The sequence below is a fragment of the Lissotriton vulgaris genome, chromosome 4_1 (genome assembly GCF_964263255.1).
Source record: "Lissotriton vulgaris chromosome 4_1, aLisVul1.2, whole genome shotgun sequence".
In the NCBI taxonomy this organism is placed as follows: domain Eukaryota; kingdom Metazoa; phylum Chordata; class Amphibia; order Caudata; family Salamandridae; genus Lissotriton; species Lissotriton vulgaris.
Genome location: NC_141691.1, coordinates 1,970,658,055 through 1,970,674,443, shown reverse-complemented (window position 1 = coordinate 1,970,674,443; position 16,389 = coordinate 1,970,658,055). Strand labels below are relative to the sequence as shown.

The 16,389-nt window shown below is 41.8% G+C and overlaps 1 protein-coding gene across 1 annotated transcript in view; it reads right to left on the bottom strand.

The window, feature by feature from the left end:
* ADGRB1 (adhesion G protein-coupled receptor B1) overlaps positions 1 to 16,389 on the bottom strand; it is a 473,955-nt gene that overhangs the window by 42,737 nt on the left and 414,829 nt on the right. Inside the window, exons 24-25 of the mRNA XM_086966285.1 lie at positions 13,784 to 13,882; positions 4,500 to 4,671 (exon numbers count right to left, since the gene is read on the bottom strand). Of these exons, the coding sequence (XP_086822411.1) occupies positions 4,500 to 4,671; positions 13,784 to 13,882 (271 nt within the window). The remainder of the gene's footprint in view (positions 1 to 4,499; positions 4,672 to 13,783; positions 13,883 to 16,389) is intronic.

Below are 16,389 nucleotides of genomic sequence, written 5' to 3'. Positions count from 1 at the left end.
CGGCAGCACGAGGATGAGCTACACGGACCCATCATTTCTTGAGTGGATTTGAGAGTTTTCAAAGAAGGTGGTTTTAAAAGACACTGACCTATACAGACAAAGAGGAAAACATCTCTATCTGTAACACTACACAAGAGATCCCAATTTGTGGAAATTGAAAATTTAGCAAAAGATGCACTGCACACGGCAACAAAGTATCACCTACAAAATGTTCCGTACTCAATAGCAATTATCACTAGATGGAACTAGACTGAAACCAAAGGCAAGAAACAACGGAGACCTTGTGCCAAAGACATCTATTTTCTCTTTAACTCAGAAAGCAGGTGGTCTTACAAAAGCCATCAGAACTGTTAGTCAAAGGTCAAATAAATGGAGAAGCTACGTAACGTAATATTCAAGAAAAGGCAACTCATACCACTGCATAAAAAGACCTTCAGGATACTTGTAGAGATATATGACTTGATTGGATCATAGACAACACAAAGTGGTCACTGTTTTTCAAGAAGAAATGCATCTACATAATTAACGCAGCTACAGGTTGGAGTCACATCACGGTGTGTGCCATTCCAACGTTTCACAGCTTGGTCCTTATCACTAAAAGGGTAGTACACAGGAAAATATGCTTCTCGAGGTAGGATTGATGTCAACATTGGCATTGGATGAACAATGGCAACAGCAACCCTAAAGTTTGAGGGATCAGCAAATTCAGGCTTTCAGAATCTCAAGACATAGCATTAAACTATATCTGCAAACTAACAGGAGAACCCAACTTGGTCGTTCCAGAGAATATTCAAAGGCACAATTAAGGAAGTGGCAACAACACACTAGAAGTGTTCTGAACCCTTATTTCTACTTAGCACCATATAGTGTCTGATATTAAAATCCAATTCATTTTCCATTGTCAATCAGTGACCTCCAAACAAAAGATCTTCTTGGTTTGTTGTACTTCTTCTGAGCCCACGAAGGCCGAATGATATTTCTGATTTTAATTTCCTTTCTCCCAGGATCCAATCTTAGAAGATGCATTACTAACTCAAACACCTAGACTCCATGAAGATTACTCCATCAGCACTAAAGTAAAGACCACAAAGACCCCATAACAGAATCCCATTTGGGACTTAGCAATGGGATCTGAGAAGTAAGGTACTATTGCAGCCCGGCCCACATTTGCGCTGTGTAAAATTTCTTAAAACAAATAGGAGGTACCTGCTCTAAAGTTTCAGGAAATGCTACCAATTTTGGTGAAGAAAACTCGTTGAATAAGCAGCATCATATTAGTTCAGCAGATTCTGCTTGCTTTGCAAATCAAGAACCACCATATGTTGCCTCTATGCATGCATAGAGATATCACATGCGGAACTCGCCACGACTTATCATTCCACCATGAGTGATGTCTGAATAGGCAAGTGCCACAGATCAAAACATCACCCTGACTTAGCCACCACCCAATAACCATTTTTGATTGGTACATATAATGAGAGCTCATTGCCCTACAGGAGGATACCCGTAGCTGTAGGATACTTATGGACATGGTGTGGCACCTTGCAGAGACTCTGAGTAGAGCTGCATCTGAACAAGCATATGCAAAGGTTAACCTAAGCCTTACTCGGGCGGTGGTTCGTACAGGGTATTTTTGTGGACCACATGTAGAAATGGAAGAAATCTAGAATTGCCGCTGCTGAACCTGATCAGTGGATGAATGGAGGACTCTAGCTCACATCACAACACAATACAATACAGTATTAAATCACATGTTCATCACAAGTGCATCCCAATTACGGGAACAAACAATAATTAAGAAAACAGTGAATCACAACATGAAAAAGCATTTTAGCAGACACAATGGCAATAGTTGCAGTATTTAATGGCAATGGAAGGCAGGTGGCTTTTGAGATGATATCTGAAGAGAAGAAGAGAACTGGCGAGATAATACACAGTAAATGTAATTCACATTAAAACACTATCTATCTATCAACAGTTGCATTTAACTCCACAGGTGAATGGTTGGAATGGTGAAGAGCTGATGCACAGACAGCAGGCGTTGACATCTAGTGAGCAGTACAGCAATGGCAATGGAGACCCAGCTAAAGAATTGAAATATAAATGCCAAATTTTAAATTGACATAATGGTGTGAGCTTTAACGGTGAGCTGTTTTGAGCTTTAGTGGTGAGCTGTTTAGTCCTGAACACACAACAGTTTCAGAAACCCCTAAAGTATGTTCAGTCAGGCAGTGCAAAGGTTTCAGCTATGAAGACACTGAAATAACAATGTACCTTGACCATTTGTAATGATGTTTTTCCACTGGTGAGAAGTAAAGCAGGTGGAATGGGTAAAGTGCCTGCTATGTAAAGGAGGGGAGGCATCAAACCGGAAGTGGAACTGTGGTTTGTTTCAGAGGCACACTTCAATTTTGAGGCCCTCCTCTTTCCTCCTTTTTAATGGGGTGTACTGTTCAACACCACGGGATAATTACTTTTGACCCCATCACCCTTCTCATGTATTCTTGTTTTCAAACATTGCAAGAGGCGCAAGTGTTAAGTCAGAGGTACCATCAGCGGCAAGTCCTCCGCTAAGGCAGAGGAGCGCCGGCCCACTGCTCTCTGAGCAGTGGAAAAATGAAAAATAAAATGATAACACAATGTCATAATTTTATTTTTCCAAGGCAGTTTTATGGGGCGGGGCTGGGCTGTCGTTACAGCCAGCAGGGAGAGGAGTGGTTTCGCCGGGCATCTTGGGCCAGCCAAACAGTCATGCGCACTTAGCATGTTCTCCACTGGGCTGTCTTGCCAGCCTTGGTGAGAACATTCACAGGCTCCCACTCCCTGTCTGAGCACCAAACCTTGGCACTCAGACCAATCACGATTCAGCGCTCATGCTGGTGACAGCAGCATAGTGATTGGATTAGGGAAGCCTGTGAGCATCCTGCTTTCGATCCAGGGGGAACAGAAGAGAACGGACGAGAGGCGGCGGCCAGCAGCCAGGTAACGGACACCACTGGGTAGGATCACCATGGCGCAGAGTTAGGGGTGCAATGACAGCGTACCAATTTTGAACGATGTCTAATTTTATAAAATAAGGATGATGGCAAATTGATTTTCCTTCAAACTTGGGACCCATCTTGCGCATTTGCACATAAAAAAACAGTGCACAATCTGCTTGCTCCACTCCTTGGCACTGGTGAAAAAAAAAATCATATATATATATATATATATATATATATATATATATATATATATATATATATATATATATATATATATATATATATATATATATATATATATATATATATATATATATATATATATATATATATATATATATATATATAGTGATTTAGACTACTATTGGAGTGGTTTGCTTAACTCTTTACTAAGGAAGAAGGAAACTTGTTTGGTTGCACCAGTGCAAAATATTAAACAGTATGATACAACATTGGTGAGAGCTCACTTTCTTCATCCTACGGTCACAATCTGAGAGCTACATCAAATAATGTTATTCTATATTGTACTGTTGAAGAGATCCTGAGTACCAAGGGGCAGACTAGAAAGAATGTGTGGCTTTCTTTGTTGAACTTTATTTTCCGTAATCTTACTCTGCAAAATCAAAACAGTCAAGACATGGTACTGTCAAATGGTTCCTGCAAACACCCTCTTGTTGGCACTGCACATAATACCGCAGCACCACCCACGTGTTTTACATTGTCATAGTCTGTCAGCGTCCACATTGAGAGATTCTCCCAACCTTTTATACCTGTGCATAGAGTCTGTTGCTGTGCATTTTTTAAAAACAAGTTAGGTTTATCAGTGCAAAGAAAAAAACAAACCCCATGTTGGAAGGAAAGGGATTCATTTGAAAGTCCTGAGCACTCAAAGGCATCGGGTTTCAACATGGACCACTTCCCCAGTGATCTGTGAGGATGGATGAATTTCAACACCACTTCCTACCCCATAGGATATGCTTCCAGCATCTTTTGCCTCCAATCGCTAAGGTGTGGGGTGGAAGATGATCTGGCGCAGCCGCGGTCGGTGCAGGTAACAGCCGAGGGAATATTAAATAAATAATTAATTTTCCCTCTGCATCGTCCCTCGAAATCCCCTCTAACCCGGCCCCACCGCTGTTACCTGCGATAATTAGCTTTGCAGGCACCATGAACAAAACTGCAGTTCATCATGACACCCTCTTTTCAGACCAAAAGGAATAGGCATTGCATGCAGAGTTCAGAGACTACTGACAAAGTTGCAGCAGTAGGAAAGATAAGATCCCAAAATCCTGCTCCCACATCTGGGGCACATTGAGGAAGGACCCTGACATTATGTGTATGAAGTCAATTAGTTTATTGCGCAGTCCAGATCAGCAGCAAGAAAAACACAAAAAAAACAGACTAACCCGGCTTCTTTTGAGCATGATGTTAATACTGGCTCTGTAATAAAGATACTCATTGGTGGTAAAGTATGTTAGGAAAAAAGAAATTACTGCAAGGAGTATGTGTCCTCACCTCTCGTCGTAAGATGCAGTGGACCATGACAATGACAAATCCTTCGAGAGAGTCAAAGACAGCGAAGAGGATTTGGAAAAGGGCGGAACGGCGATCCGTGATGGCTAAGACTGCCGACATCCAAGTGAGTGCCAGGAGTGGCAAGACAACACAGGAGCTCCACAGAGAGGCCCTGAAAAAACAAGAAAGATTATCAAAGGTTACTTTAAAAAGAAGTCAATCACTCTTTGTCAAAGTCATCAATTTGCAGTAGCCTCCAGTTTCCCAACGCCTTGCCGCTTAAGAGTGCAAGGGATGCAGTTCTAGTGGGAAAATGATGGTTACTCCACTCTGCAATTATCTCAAACATATATGAGTTGCTTCAGCTGATGAGCCAAGAAGCTGCTCTACCATGGCAGAGCTCTGGAGGAAAGTGACCTGAACTGCAAGGTCAACCCAGATCAGGAGAGAAACAACAATCAGCACATACAACCATGGATTTTCTAATCAATCAATGGTTCGATTAGAATATCAATAATTTAAGAGCCGCAAGACAGTGGCATAGGTTTACCTTAGAACTCATATGCCAGCAATGTGCCAATGTAGCCATTTTTAAAATCTCTTTCTGCACAATACTAGCATCACAAATGTATTTTGCAGTCAATAAAGGAAGATCATCAAAGGGGCATGTGTACAAGAAAATGTCGGCGCACAGGGCTGTGCCACATTTGGCAGCACCACGCTCAGACATGTTCAAAATGCAGGGATGCGCCGCATTTACAACAGCGCCCCCCTGTGTTTTCCCTTGTGCTGATGCTAAAATTGGCACCCTTGCACCATATTGCAGGCAAAGATTGTTTATGTGCAGGAAGGTGTCCACACATAAGGGGGCACCTTCCTGCACATAAACAGTCCATAATGGCGATTTTCTACTTCCACGTGTGCTGCAGGATGCAGCACATATAGAAGTAGCAAATTGTAATTATTTATTGAATGTTTATGTGCAGGAAGGGGCCCCGTCCTGCACATAAACAATCATTAAAGGTAATTTGCTCCTTCTATATGTGCAGCATAATGCTACAACGCATAGAAAAAACAAAAACAAGGAGAAATAAAAGTATTTCTCCTCGTATCTCCATTCTAACACCTGCTCTTGCATGGTGTTTGTTTTTGGCGCTGCCATAGATTTACACGTCTCTGTAAATCTGGAGCAGCATCAAAAAGCAATGGGTGTTGCGGTGGAACGCCCACAGCAAAACCCGTTACACGCGCCTTTCACGCAAATACCTGCGTGAAAGGGTACCACATTTCCAAAACGGCATCAAACCAATTTTTGTGGCATAATGCCACTTTGTAAATATGCAACAGGGCAATGCCCCGCAGGAACGTCGAAAACAGTGACGTTCCTGTTGTGCAATGCCATTGCGCAATGCCCCAAAATTCTCTAGGTTAACTCTTATAATTACATCTTTTAGGGGGTACTTTAAGAAAATAAAACTAAGTGCATGCAATAAATTGATAGCAAATGACCAGCCGACCATCCACTCTACTTATTTACCTGCCTTCATTAACTCCATGCACACTTCACAGACCTCTTTCTCACATTGCTGCTCCTACATTAAACCTGAGATTCGACGACTTTCTTTCCCATATCCAATTGCATCATGGTATGTTAGGACGTTTCATCCACTAAGTAGCCACTAACGTAGTAGCATTGGAGCTGATGATCCGTGAAACCTATTTGGACACAGATGTTTCTCTAATGGAGAATATTTCAAATCTGTGGAAGCTTGTTACAAAGTAGGAGGGTATCTACACTTTTCCTGTATGTCACTGTGTATGCTTCCACACTGCTGCAGGAAGTCATGTCTAATGCCCGACTGGATCAGCATCTCGTCAATAATCAGTAGCAACGCAAGGGAGCAGTGTGTGTAGGCATAACACCACAGGTTGATATGGAACCAAGAGCAGCAGCGGCCGGCTGGCTTTGCGACAATTGTACAGAGACGCCAAGGATGCCAGCCTCGGGTGGCTGCCCATCACTGAGCCTGTACCTTGGGGTGACCTCTCTCATCCTAACGGATGAAATGGTGGTCAGGGTATCTGAGCTGACAAAAACAAGGGTATCCCCCATGGTTGGCTATCTACAAACCATGGATAACAAGGGTGTGTCCATGATCACTGAAAGAGAGTATGAAATGGTTTTGGACCACTGGCATGGTACTGGGCCATAGGAGTGGGCTCTTTTTTTTATACATTATTGTCACATTCACTTCATCCTGTTTGTAGAAATCTAGTCACATTAGCATGGTTAGTTGATGGTTAGGGCAATTTCAGGGGAGAAAATAAATAATCACATAGCAAATTTGGCTCAACATTGACATTGTTTGACCGTCAATAGATATCGTCGAAAAGGAATCAGGGTGGGTGTAAATTCTCATTAGTAACCATTGTTTTTTCATTATATCTAACAACGTTTGCCATTTTTCTGAGAAACCAAAGCTGTGAGTTAAATAAGAGATCTGCTTATCTAGGTGGTTTCATGTTAAAGGTCCATGGGACAGTTTGTCTGAGTGATGTACCCAAAAGTCACGAGCATTGATGCTTATCAATTGCAGTTTCATTGTGTTTGACTAATCTCCTGCAAAATGACCCAGTGACATGTAAAGACAGTCAGACATTCTCTGTTAGTAAATTTATAGGGGCTATAGCTTTGCGTATTCTGCTCAGTTACCCAATCATTAGAAAGACGTTGGACATTTATCAAGCAAAGTGGCCTATTATTGGGATTCTGGATTCCTCATCGATTGCTGGAGTGCAAATGCACTTTTGCTACTCTCCAGTTGGAAAGTAATTTAGTGGTGACTATAAAATCCACTATGTAATGGAATTCTTTAATGTGCCAATAAATTTCATCTAATACGCCTAATTCGATTACAAAGTCATGTCGAGTAAAGACAATGAGAAAAGGGCCTTCGATGTGATAAGGGGTCAGTCTGCCCTTCAAGGTGCTTGCTAACTGCAGATTACTTTACGGAACATAGAGGCAACATGCAGTTAAGAGGCACAAAGGGAGACACTTTCAAATAGGGGCACAGATAGTATCACACAAATATAATACTCTAAGACAACAGAGGGGGATCTATTGTCAAGTAATAATTGGTATTGTGTCCTAAATACTAACTGCATAATTTTCCCCAGGAATAGCCATGAGCTTCTTAGGAGCAGTCTTCTTATGAGCAGACTATTATCAATTGCAAGAGCTTGGATGAGTCGTAGCCTTGGTCCATCCGGGCTCCATCCTTAATTCCTCAGAATATTTAGATGTGTTCATAGTTGATTCTAGCTCATCGACACATCGAACATATACTTTGCACACATCTGAATCATAAACATTTGGTTGACATTGGGCCGCACAAATGTAAACACACACTCAAGAGGAGGACTGTGGGAAAAACATCTCTGCCTAACTCACATCCTTGTTGAACTATTTGTGGAGTACATACGGCACTGTAGACAGCAGCATTCTGCTCGATTGACTGCCCGAAAAAGACAGCTGGGTTGGACCGTTCTCTTTTGTATGCAAATTGGATTTGGATCCACTAGAACTTCAAACAAATGCTTGATATGTGGCGTTCCGCAGCGATTGTCACTATTGCTGTTTCTCATCAACTAAATTCCATTCCGTTCACAGTTGACAGATCAACTCCAGTTCCAGTTAGATTCTGATTTCTAGTGGTAGATGATAGCTACATATTTCATTTTAAGAGTATCTCAGACAGACCTTTGGTGACATCTACTAATCCTGGGTTCTGCAGGTGTGAATAAGAAAGCAAGTATTTGTGCTAAATCCCACACAGACAGAGGGACGCAGAGCTATTCCTTGTACCCTTCTGCAGCCCACATCCCACGCCTATCTAGACCACAAAGTAAGGCAGGGTGGTGTGGGATGCCACACTGGTTCTGAATACCTGCCAATCGGCATGGTCCAAAAACAGACCAATTATGATCGATCAAAAGGCATGCAAGCAGCATCGCCAAATAAATCTACAGCCGCATTCTTCTTGCCAAACCAAATCCCATTTCAGGCAAAAACATCCATTTGCACTGCAATCAGGATTTTAACTCAGGCCTTCATTGCGCCACCAAAGTTTTGTTGTCGTAACACTTTGGAAGCTTGCAAATTCCATGCTAGAAAACTGAGAAAAATCTGAGTTTGCACATCTAGCAAAGAGGGAAAATATGCATGATAATTATTGTGTTAACTCGCATTTAAAGGTCCTAAGCTCAGAAGGTCGGGCAAATAGTGCCCCCCTGTAAACTTTATACAAAGTGATATAGGTTTTCACTGGGTGCACTATTAGCATCTAAGATTGTGGGATAGGCAGAATTAGGACCATAGAGTTATGGCCAATCTGAATGGTCTTTGATTCTTGGCTCTGTCCATTCAGACTAAATGTGGGGGCGGCCAATCAGAATATATGGGTCAGTCTACACCTTATAGAAGCAGCTTTGTATGTCAGCGAGTTGAGCAGAGGCATCGGGTGCTGCAGAATGGCCCACACATTCAGAGTGGTGGTCAAACTTCATGGTAGCAAATTAAAAATTGTAAAAAAGCACCACACATTTTGCATTACAGTGAGTAGAGAACAGATCGGATAACAAAGCAGGAACACTAGGTGCCAATTTTATATCTACATAGAGATGAAGGCTGGCCAAAGCCAAAATAAATGGCCAAAGTGTGAGAGAACCACAAGCAGAAACATCATGCCCTTCACCGTAAGTCTCCGGACTTGAGAATAAGTCTCAGGAGCAGATCCTTGAGTGTCCTGTCTGACTCTGATCTTTCCTTGTCCCAGAAATGTGCCAAGTTAACCAGCATTACACATAATAAGACACAGAAAGATGGTTGGGCCCCAATTTTTAGATTTTTTCGGACTCCTGTGTTTTGTATGGTTGCTGTCGATCAGTGTCTTCTTGGGTTTTTGATCATGCGCGTGCTATCGCTTTTAGCACCATTGTCCCTGTTGTTCTCTTTAGTTATATACTGACCGGTGAAAACGGCACAAACTCAATCCACACACTGAACAACAGGCCCAGGTTTGTAATTGGGCAGCACAGTACTGACTGAAAATACACCACACTGCGTGAGTGAATTACACAAAATTGTATAGCACCATATTATCAAGAGTTGGTTGTCGCTGATGCCACTGGAGGCTTACCCTAAAAATGCTGTCTTCGCACGGTGCTAAAGCGTGGTGCAAAGGTGAGCAAGAGGTGCTTTGCTGATATTTATACTTGAAGCACACACCAGTATAGATTTCTACTGAAGACAACTGCCCAAAAAGAACGGTTGTATTGTAGAAATGACACACTACCTATTGAGGCAGCTCGCGATATTCTGCTTGCTCGTTGTTGAAACCTGATTTCATTTGGTTCTAGAATTCCACGGAAAGCCAGGTCATGCTACTTTAGTTGATCTGGCTTGGTGTGAAATCAAAGGGATTTTGTCGCTTTTTCTGTCCTCTTATGCCCACTTCGCACTGTCTATCAAGAGTTTTCTGCTGCGTGATGCAATGCTGTACCACCACTCCTTTTGATTGCAAAATTAGATAAATGCTGTCATTTGCCCTGCAATGCATCATGTATCATCCCTTTTCGTCAAGTTTAGTAAATCTAAGACACAGTTCTGTAGCAAAAAGAGGGGCCTGGGATTTCATGTATTATTTCAATTTCTAGGGTTTAATATGTTTCCCTCACAAGTGAAACAGAAGGGGATTTGAACGCCAGTATTCATTGTTTGGTAACAGGTCAGTCCCATGGGCTACCAGGAATGCAGATGGGAGGCTTATTTTTGCAGTGGTTACCATGTCCCGGGACTAAGCCATTTTAGGACACGCTTGGTCAGCGATGTTGCAGTGGTTACCATGTCTCCGCATTCACCCATTTTAGGACCCGCTTGGTCAGTGATGTTGCTTGTTCTCAATACAATAGACTGTTGTGTGACCTGGAGGTGGGGCCCTAAGTGTCATCAGTATTCCGAGAACAATCAGCGACGGGTCTCATTCTGACGAAGGCCTGAGACCTTCTTTATTTGCTGGACAAACAAGATGAGGACAATTACCATTCGGGTAATGTCCGACCAGCTGAAGTGAAATCCGGGGGGAAAAATGGTAAATCCGAACAAACAAAAAAATGATTATGGATTCTGAGAACCAGTTGAACTGAGTTCAGGGAGAGAGTGAACTACTTTTAAGAGGGATAGCGCTGTGTATTACTCAGGTACCCAACATAGGTATCCTCTCTAACTGCAAACTGAACTTGCACATCCAAGTCGTCAAAATGATGGTCAAGGCAATGGTCTTTCTCAAAAGCTTTCTTTCATATGACAAGGAAACTTCAACTAGTGTCCATCAAAGAAGTGCGGAAGTTGAGACGAGCCTCTTGCGTTAAATTGAAAGCCCCATTCAACATGTTCTTTAGGTGTTCTTCATTCCAGCCCCTAGGGTCTGTTACTTAAGCTGGTGCACCACTGGCCCAATATGGTCTTCAATGCTCGTATGGTGCCTGCATAATCAACCCAACTTTATTACTCAAGACACTGATGCACCGAGTTGCACAACTGGTGGAACCCAATTTTACTTGATCCAGTTGCACAACCAGGGTACATTTGTCATTGCCCTGGTAGTTGAGGAAGAAAGGGCTAAGGCTTTCATCTGCACTATACTCAAGCTCCCTCCATAAAAGGAATCACTCAATGATAGACACCGGAGAAGAAGAGCTCCCTGGGAATACCTTGGCTCTTCACGAAACTAGTCTAAGCTTCTAAAGCGTAACTCTCAGGATACGCCAGAGTTCTGAGACCCACGTAATCAAGGTCAGGACTAGTTAAGAGAAAAATAATACATTATCCAAATAAATAAATTACTAAACTAACACGTATTGACTTCGAAATAAAACAATAATAAACAACTGATCAATGGGAATATAATACTTCAAGTTAAACTACATTTATATTAATCATGATAGCCACACAAATCAATGAAGAAGTTGGAAACTGACTCGCTGAAAATGCATATATGTTCAAAGCTCTGGAAGTGATTACCAGGGTAGGTTTCTGGGAATGGGCCAGGAATGTTTGGGCCTTATTGGCACGACCAAGGAGGAGGAACTCCCATTCAAGGAAACTACTTTACGAATTGGTCATTTTGGGACAAAGAACGACTGACCGGTGCAGACTGCAAAGACCCATTGAAGGTGATGAAAAGGTGCTGCCTCCAATAGGGCAGAAAGGAAGTAGGACTTGAAGAGGCTGGCCCCTTTTTCCAGCCATGAAGTAAAGAGGAATTCTTTAATAATGGTGGACCCAGTGTTCAAGTGGTCAAAGCTACAGAAACAGAGACCTCTCATAGTCCTAGTCACCAATCACTGTGAGATCCACCGAATCCAAGAAATAGTTCATCGTGGAGAAGAAAAATTACAGCATGCGCTGTAGAGTTAAGAATAAGATTTGTTAATCCTGGATATAAACTGTTCGCCCCCAAAAAAATCCTTTATCTGGATTCTTGCAACGTTTTATACAGAGATCAACTTGGTTCACTTCATAGCATGCTCAACCCCCCGTTTATTCAAATAGCGACAACAAAATTGTGTCTTCTTAAATTGCCTTCAGAGTGTTTGTGTATATTAGCAGGGAACGCAATACAATCGCAGCATAAAGGGAACAGATTCAAGAGTCGGCTGGCCATAAACAACGCTAAAGCAAACAGAATCAATAGTTGGCAAAGTTTTCTCAGGACGTAACAAATTAGAAAATGCATTGCATGCTGCGTCCTGGCCAGCCGCATTAATGAACATAATGGACTGCCTGTCGGGCGCAACTGACTCTATGAGTAGCAAGAGGCTGAGACTAATGGAAGTAACACCATGGGTTGAGTGATGGTGTTAACAGTATGATATCCAGGGCATAGGTATCACACACTGTATTGTGGGTCGTGCATAATGAGGTATTCTGAGGGCATCTCTGAAAGCAAAGATGCTTAGCAGGGCGTGGTGTTAGCAGAATCACACCCGCAAAGATTTCAAGATCAGGGATGAACAACGGGGATCTAGGAGGGCGCATACATTCCAATTCTAAGTATAACTAGTGCATTCAGATTAATTGCATGCAAGTTTATTTTATGTAAATTCTGGACAGATCTGGTAATGCTGGTCCTATGCTGGGATGCCTGCTCTACAGCAGATTGTATTTCATGGGTACAAGGGTGGCAACAATCCTGCACATGAAATAGGATGTGTGCAAACAGGAGTCTGAGCTATGCTATGCACTGTGTTCACTGGTGTAAAGAGTTCAGACACCCGGTTGAGCTACGGCAAAGTAGACTGGTCCAAACTGCTTCAGATCTCTTGAAACTGGATTTGATGAGCCTAGCGTTCTGCACCTCCTACCAACTTTCAAAAGTACTGAACATTTCCTATTCAAGAAAGCTTTCAACATCAAGCCAGATTCCTCTAATGCCGCCCGCACACCTCTGAAAAGAGAGTGAGGTCTCGACACCCAGCCACAAACCTAGCGCGACACTCACTCGCCAAGCACTAACAGTTAGTTGCTGACGACAGAACAGAGACATACAGACTCTACCACGCACTGGTCCAATCTCAGCTCCACCCGGTGATACAAACTGTCCTCTGGTGGCATGCTTGTGCTTTGTATACAACTGAATAAATGCATATATAATTAGGCAATGTATAGTCAGACAAATCGTGCAGCAAGAAGACTGAATTTAAGTCTACTTCACTTACAATATGAACAACGTATATTCTAACAAACATTTTAAGACAGTGCATGGGTTGCCTGGAAAAGAAGTAAAATATATTGATATATCAGTTAACAGGAGAAAGGCATAATGTTTCACCAGATCCCTCTGAACCTGATCCAACCAAGCAAGTTAAAAGAGCAGATCCTTTGAGTCAAATATACTACGTAAACCCCGCCGAGGCTAATTCATTAAATTTAATTCCATATATCTTTATTGCCCATAATTGCCAACTCACTATATAGCAGGAAAAGGCGTTCAGCTACAATCTATGCTTTCAGGACCAACTCGCAGTTTTGAGAGCTCTGTCTGTTTCTAACAGAGGTTAGGAAGTCTCTACCCTTCTAACTTGACATGGCTGTGGTTAAGGGGGGAAAACAGAGAGAGACAACAGAGGAGGGGAATATCAAACAAAAGAAAGGAGAGGGAAATCATAGACCACGAAAAGCAAGTAAGAAAGTAAAGAAGTTTGAAATTAGAGGAACTAACATGGCGTTACTGGTGGCGGTGGCGGAAACTTCTGCCGAAGAAACTACTCCACACTTGGAACACTTGAGTGTCATGCCGTATAGAGGCACTGTCATCTGACTGCAATTAAAATCAAAAATACTGAAACAAAAACAACAAAAAAATACACTTGGCTTGTGAAACATAAAAATGCACGACACTCCCAACAATAACCATTTTAAGCTTTCAGAAACTCTAATAATCACATTATCAACAGAAAGCAAACAGAGATCTTGGTGACAAAAGTGGCCATTTTGAAAAATCAACTAGGTAGAATGATTGCTTGTTGGCTGCCAAAACATTTATCTTCAGACAAGAAGGTTTGGCATAAGTAACAACATGTTTGAGGTAAAGCAGCTTAGTTCTCTTCCTAGGGCTTCTGGGGACAACATGCATGATGGGCAAGCTCTTAACTCATGTATTTCTCATGGTGAGATGCAATCAGACACATCTTGTGTTGGATCATGAATTAAAAAACACATAGCCCTGCAGCAGAATTCTGCTTAAGGTTGTCTTAGTGGCCGAAACGCATGCACTAATGACACTACAGACAACATTAAATGCCACATTAACATGCCTACAACATGAATTGCCAGTGCTTAAGGTGCTGAACAAAGAAAACTAAGGTCAGGACATTTAATAACGCTGTGACACGTTACTTTATCACTGCAAAAAAGAAAAAAAACGATTTGATCATTTTGCAAGACTACACTCACTTGTGTTTAAAATTTGCACCAAAATCTTGATTGGATGGGTCTCGATATTTCCCAAAAAAGCATGAGTATATGACGCAAAAACGTTCAGCCCTCTGTCCTCATCTCTGTTTCTTTTAGTTCCTTTTAGGATTTTGATTGCTTTAGCAATTTGTAAAATGTATACTTTTTAATACAAGCTAACTACAGCAAGTAAAAGGAATAAAAGTTTGGCTTATTGTTCTTTTGCCGCTGGTCTGATTAAATCTGTGTGCAAGTTTCTCTATAGGAGGCTGCAATATTAACCTTTTCTGTTTACAAATTTGCTGTTGAAGGTCGTTTTTTGTCTGCTGAGAGGAGTTGATTACACAGAATCTGACTAACGGGTTTTTAATCGAAATTGAAATTTAAAGTGCTTGACTGATTTTTGGTGATGGCATACTTTGTACTGGGAAGGATAATGATCCGTTGTGCGTCTAGTTGATTGTTTATATTTGTGGGATGTGGAGGATTTATTTGCAGCGCATGGAAAGAAGCATTGTAATAATCAAGGTTACACAGGGCGAATTTAACCTTGTACTTTTAAAGCGTAATCAGTGTGAAAAGACAGGCCGAATAAATATAGAGTGCAAAAACTCAGAATTAAATATATCTACCATGCAAAAATAGCCGCTTACAAATATTCCGCTTTTAAATTCCTGACTACAGTCACACTCACTTCCCACCCATTGCAAGACTGGTGTAATTTAGTACTATCATCAACCCAAAAAAAGGGGGTGGGGGAAGAATTAACCACGTTTGTCTCATTATCAGAGGCTCCGAAATATCGTCTCGGAGACCCTCATGTCGACCGGACCACTAGGTACCATGGATCAGTGATTCATCCACTTAACATCGTTTTTGTTTTTAGCTTTATGCCTATCCTATTCTTTTTCCTCAATAAAGATGTACCTACAGGATAGGAGGTAGTGTTAATTTCCCAAACCACTGTCACCATCCAGACAGTCTCCCTCCTGGTGGAGGTCTTGACGCCCCTAAGAGAACGAGACACCAAAGTGCTGACTCGATGATGACACTATCGACCAACCCACACTAAGCGGAGTTTATATTCACCGGAGACTGTGAACGTGTGGTTGAGGGTCTCTGAGACAATATTTCAGCGACTTTGGTATTGAGACCACTGTAGTTCATCCCCCTCCACCCTTGACTGATGACAGATTTTGCTTGGAAGCTGAATGAACCTCTGCTTCCTCCTCCCTCCAATTTGTTTGGACAAGAACATTGAGTTCACTTAGAGAAATGGCAAAGGTTTCCTTTGGTTTACAGTTATTTATTATGGTCAATAAAGAGGAACAGCTACATGCTTGATAGTGGAGTTGTGGTAAATGATGTACGTGAAGATCACAATCTCATGGAGACCAACGTGCAGCATCTGATTACGGAATGACGGAACTCAGTTTTACAGCACTTGTTAGTGAACCCTGTCTGCCGTATATTTCAGTGGTATTTCGGGCATGTCTATTAGAAATATATATTCAGTTGTAACAGCTGTATTCCAAGGATACTCTTAGGATGCCACAATTGTTCAGGCCAGGATAACTATTTAATCTTTCATTTAACCAAATATATTGTGGATGTTTTTCCACTGCCTAATCATTCATAGGATCTGTGGAAAATACAGCAATACGAGTGAGCAAATGAAGGGTGGAAATGTCAGGAGATAAAACTGCATAAATGGGAACCAAACTAAGTGAGCAGGAAAAGTTGCACCGTTGGATTGGGACATCATTCCTCTCCAAAACTGCAAGATCTTTCTCACTCTGCCTGAGCATAATGCTTTGTGCGGTAGTTGCACTTTGCCCTATTTAGCATATATGTATCTAAATATTGTCACTT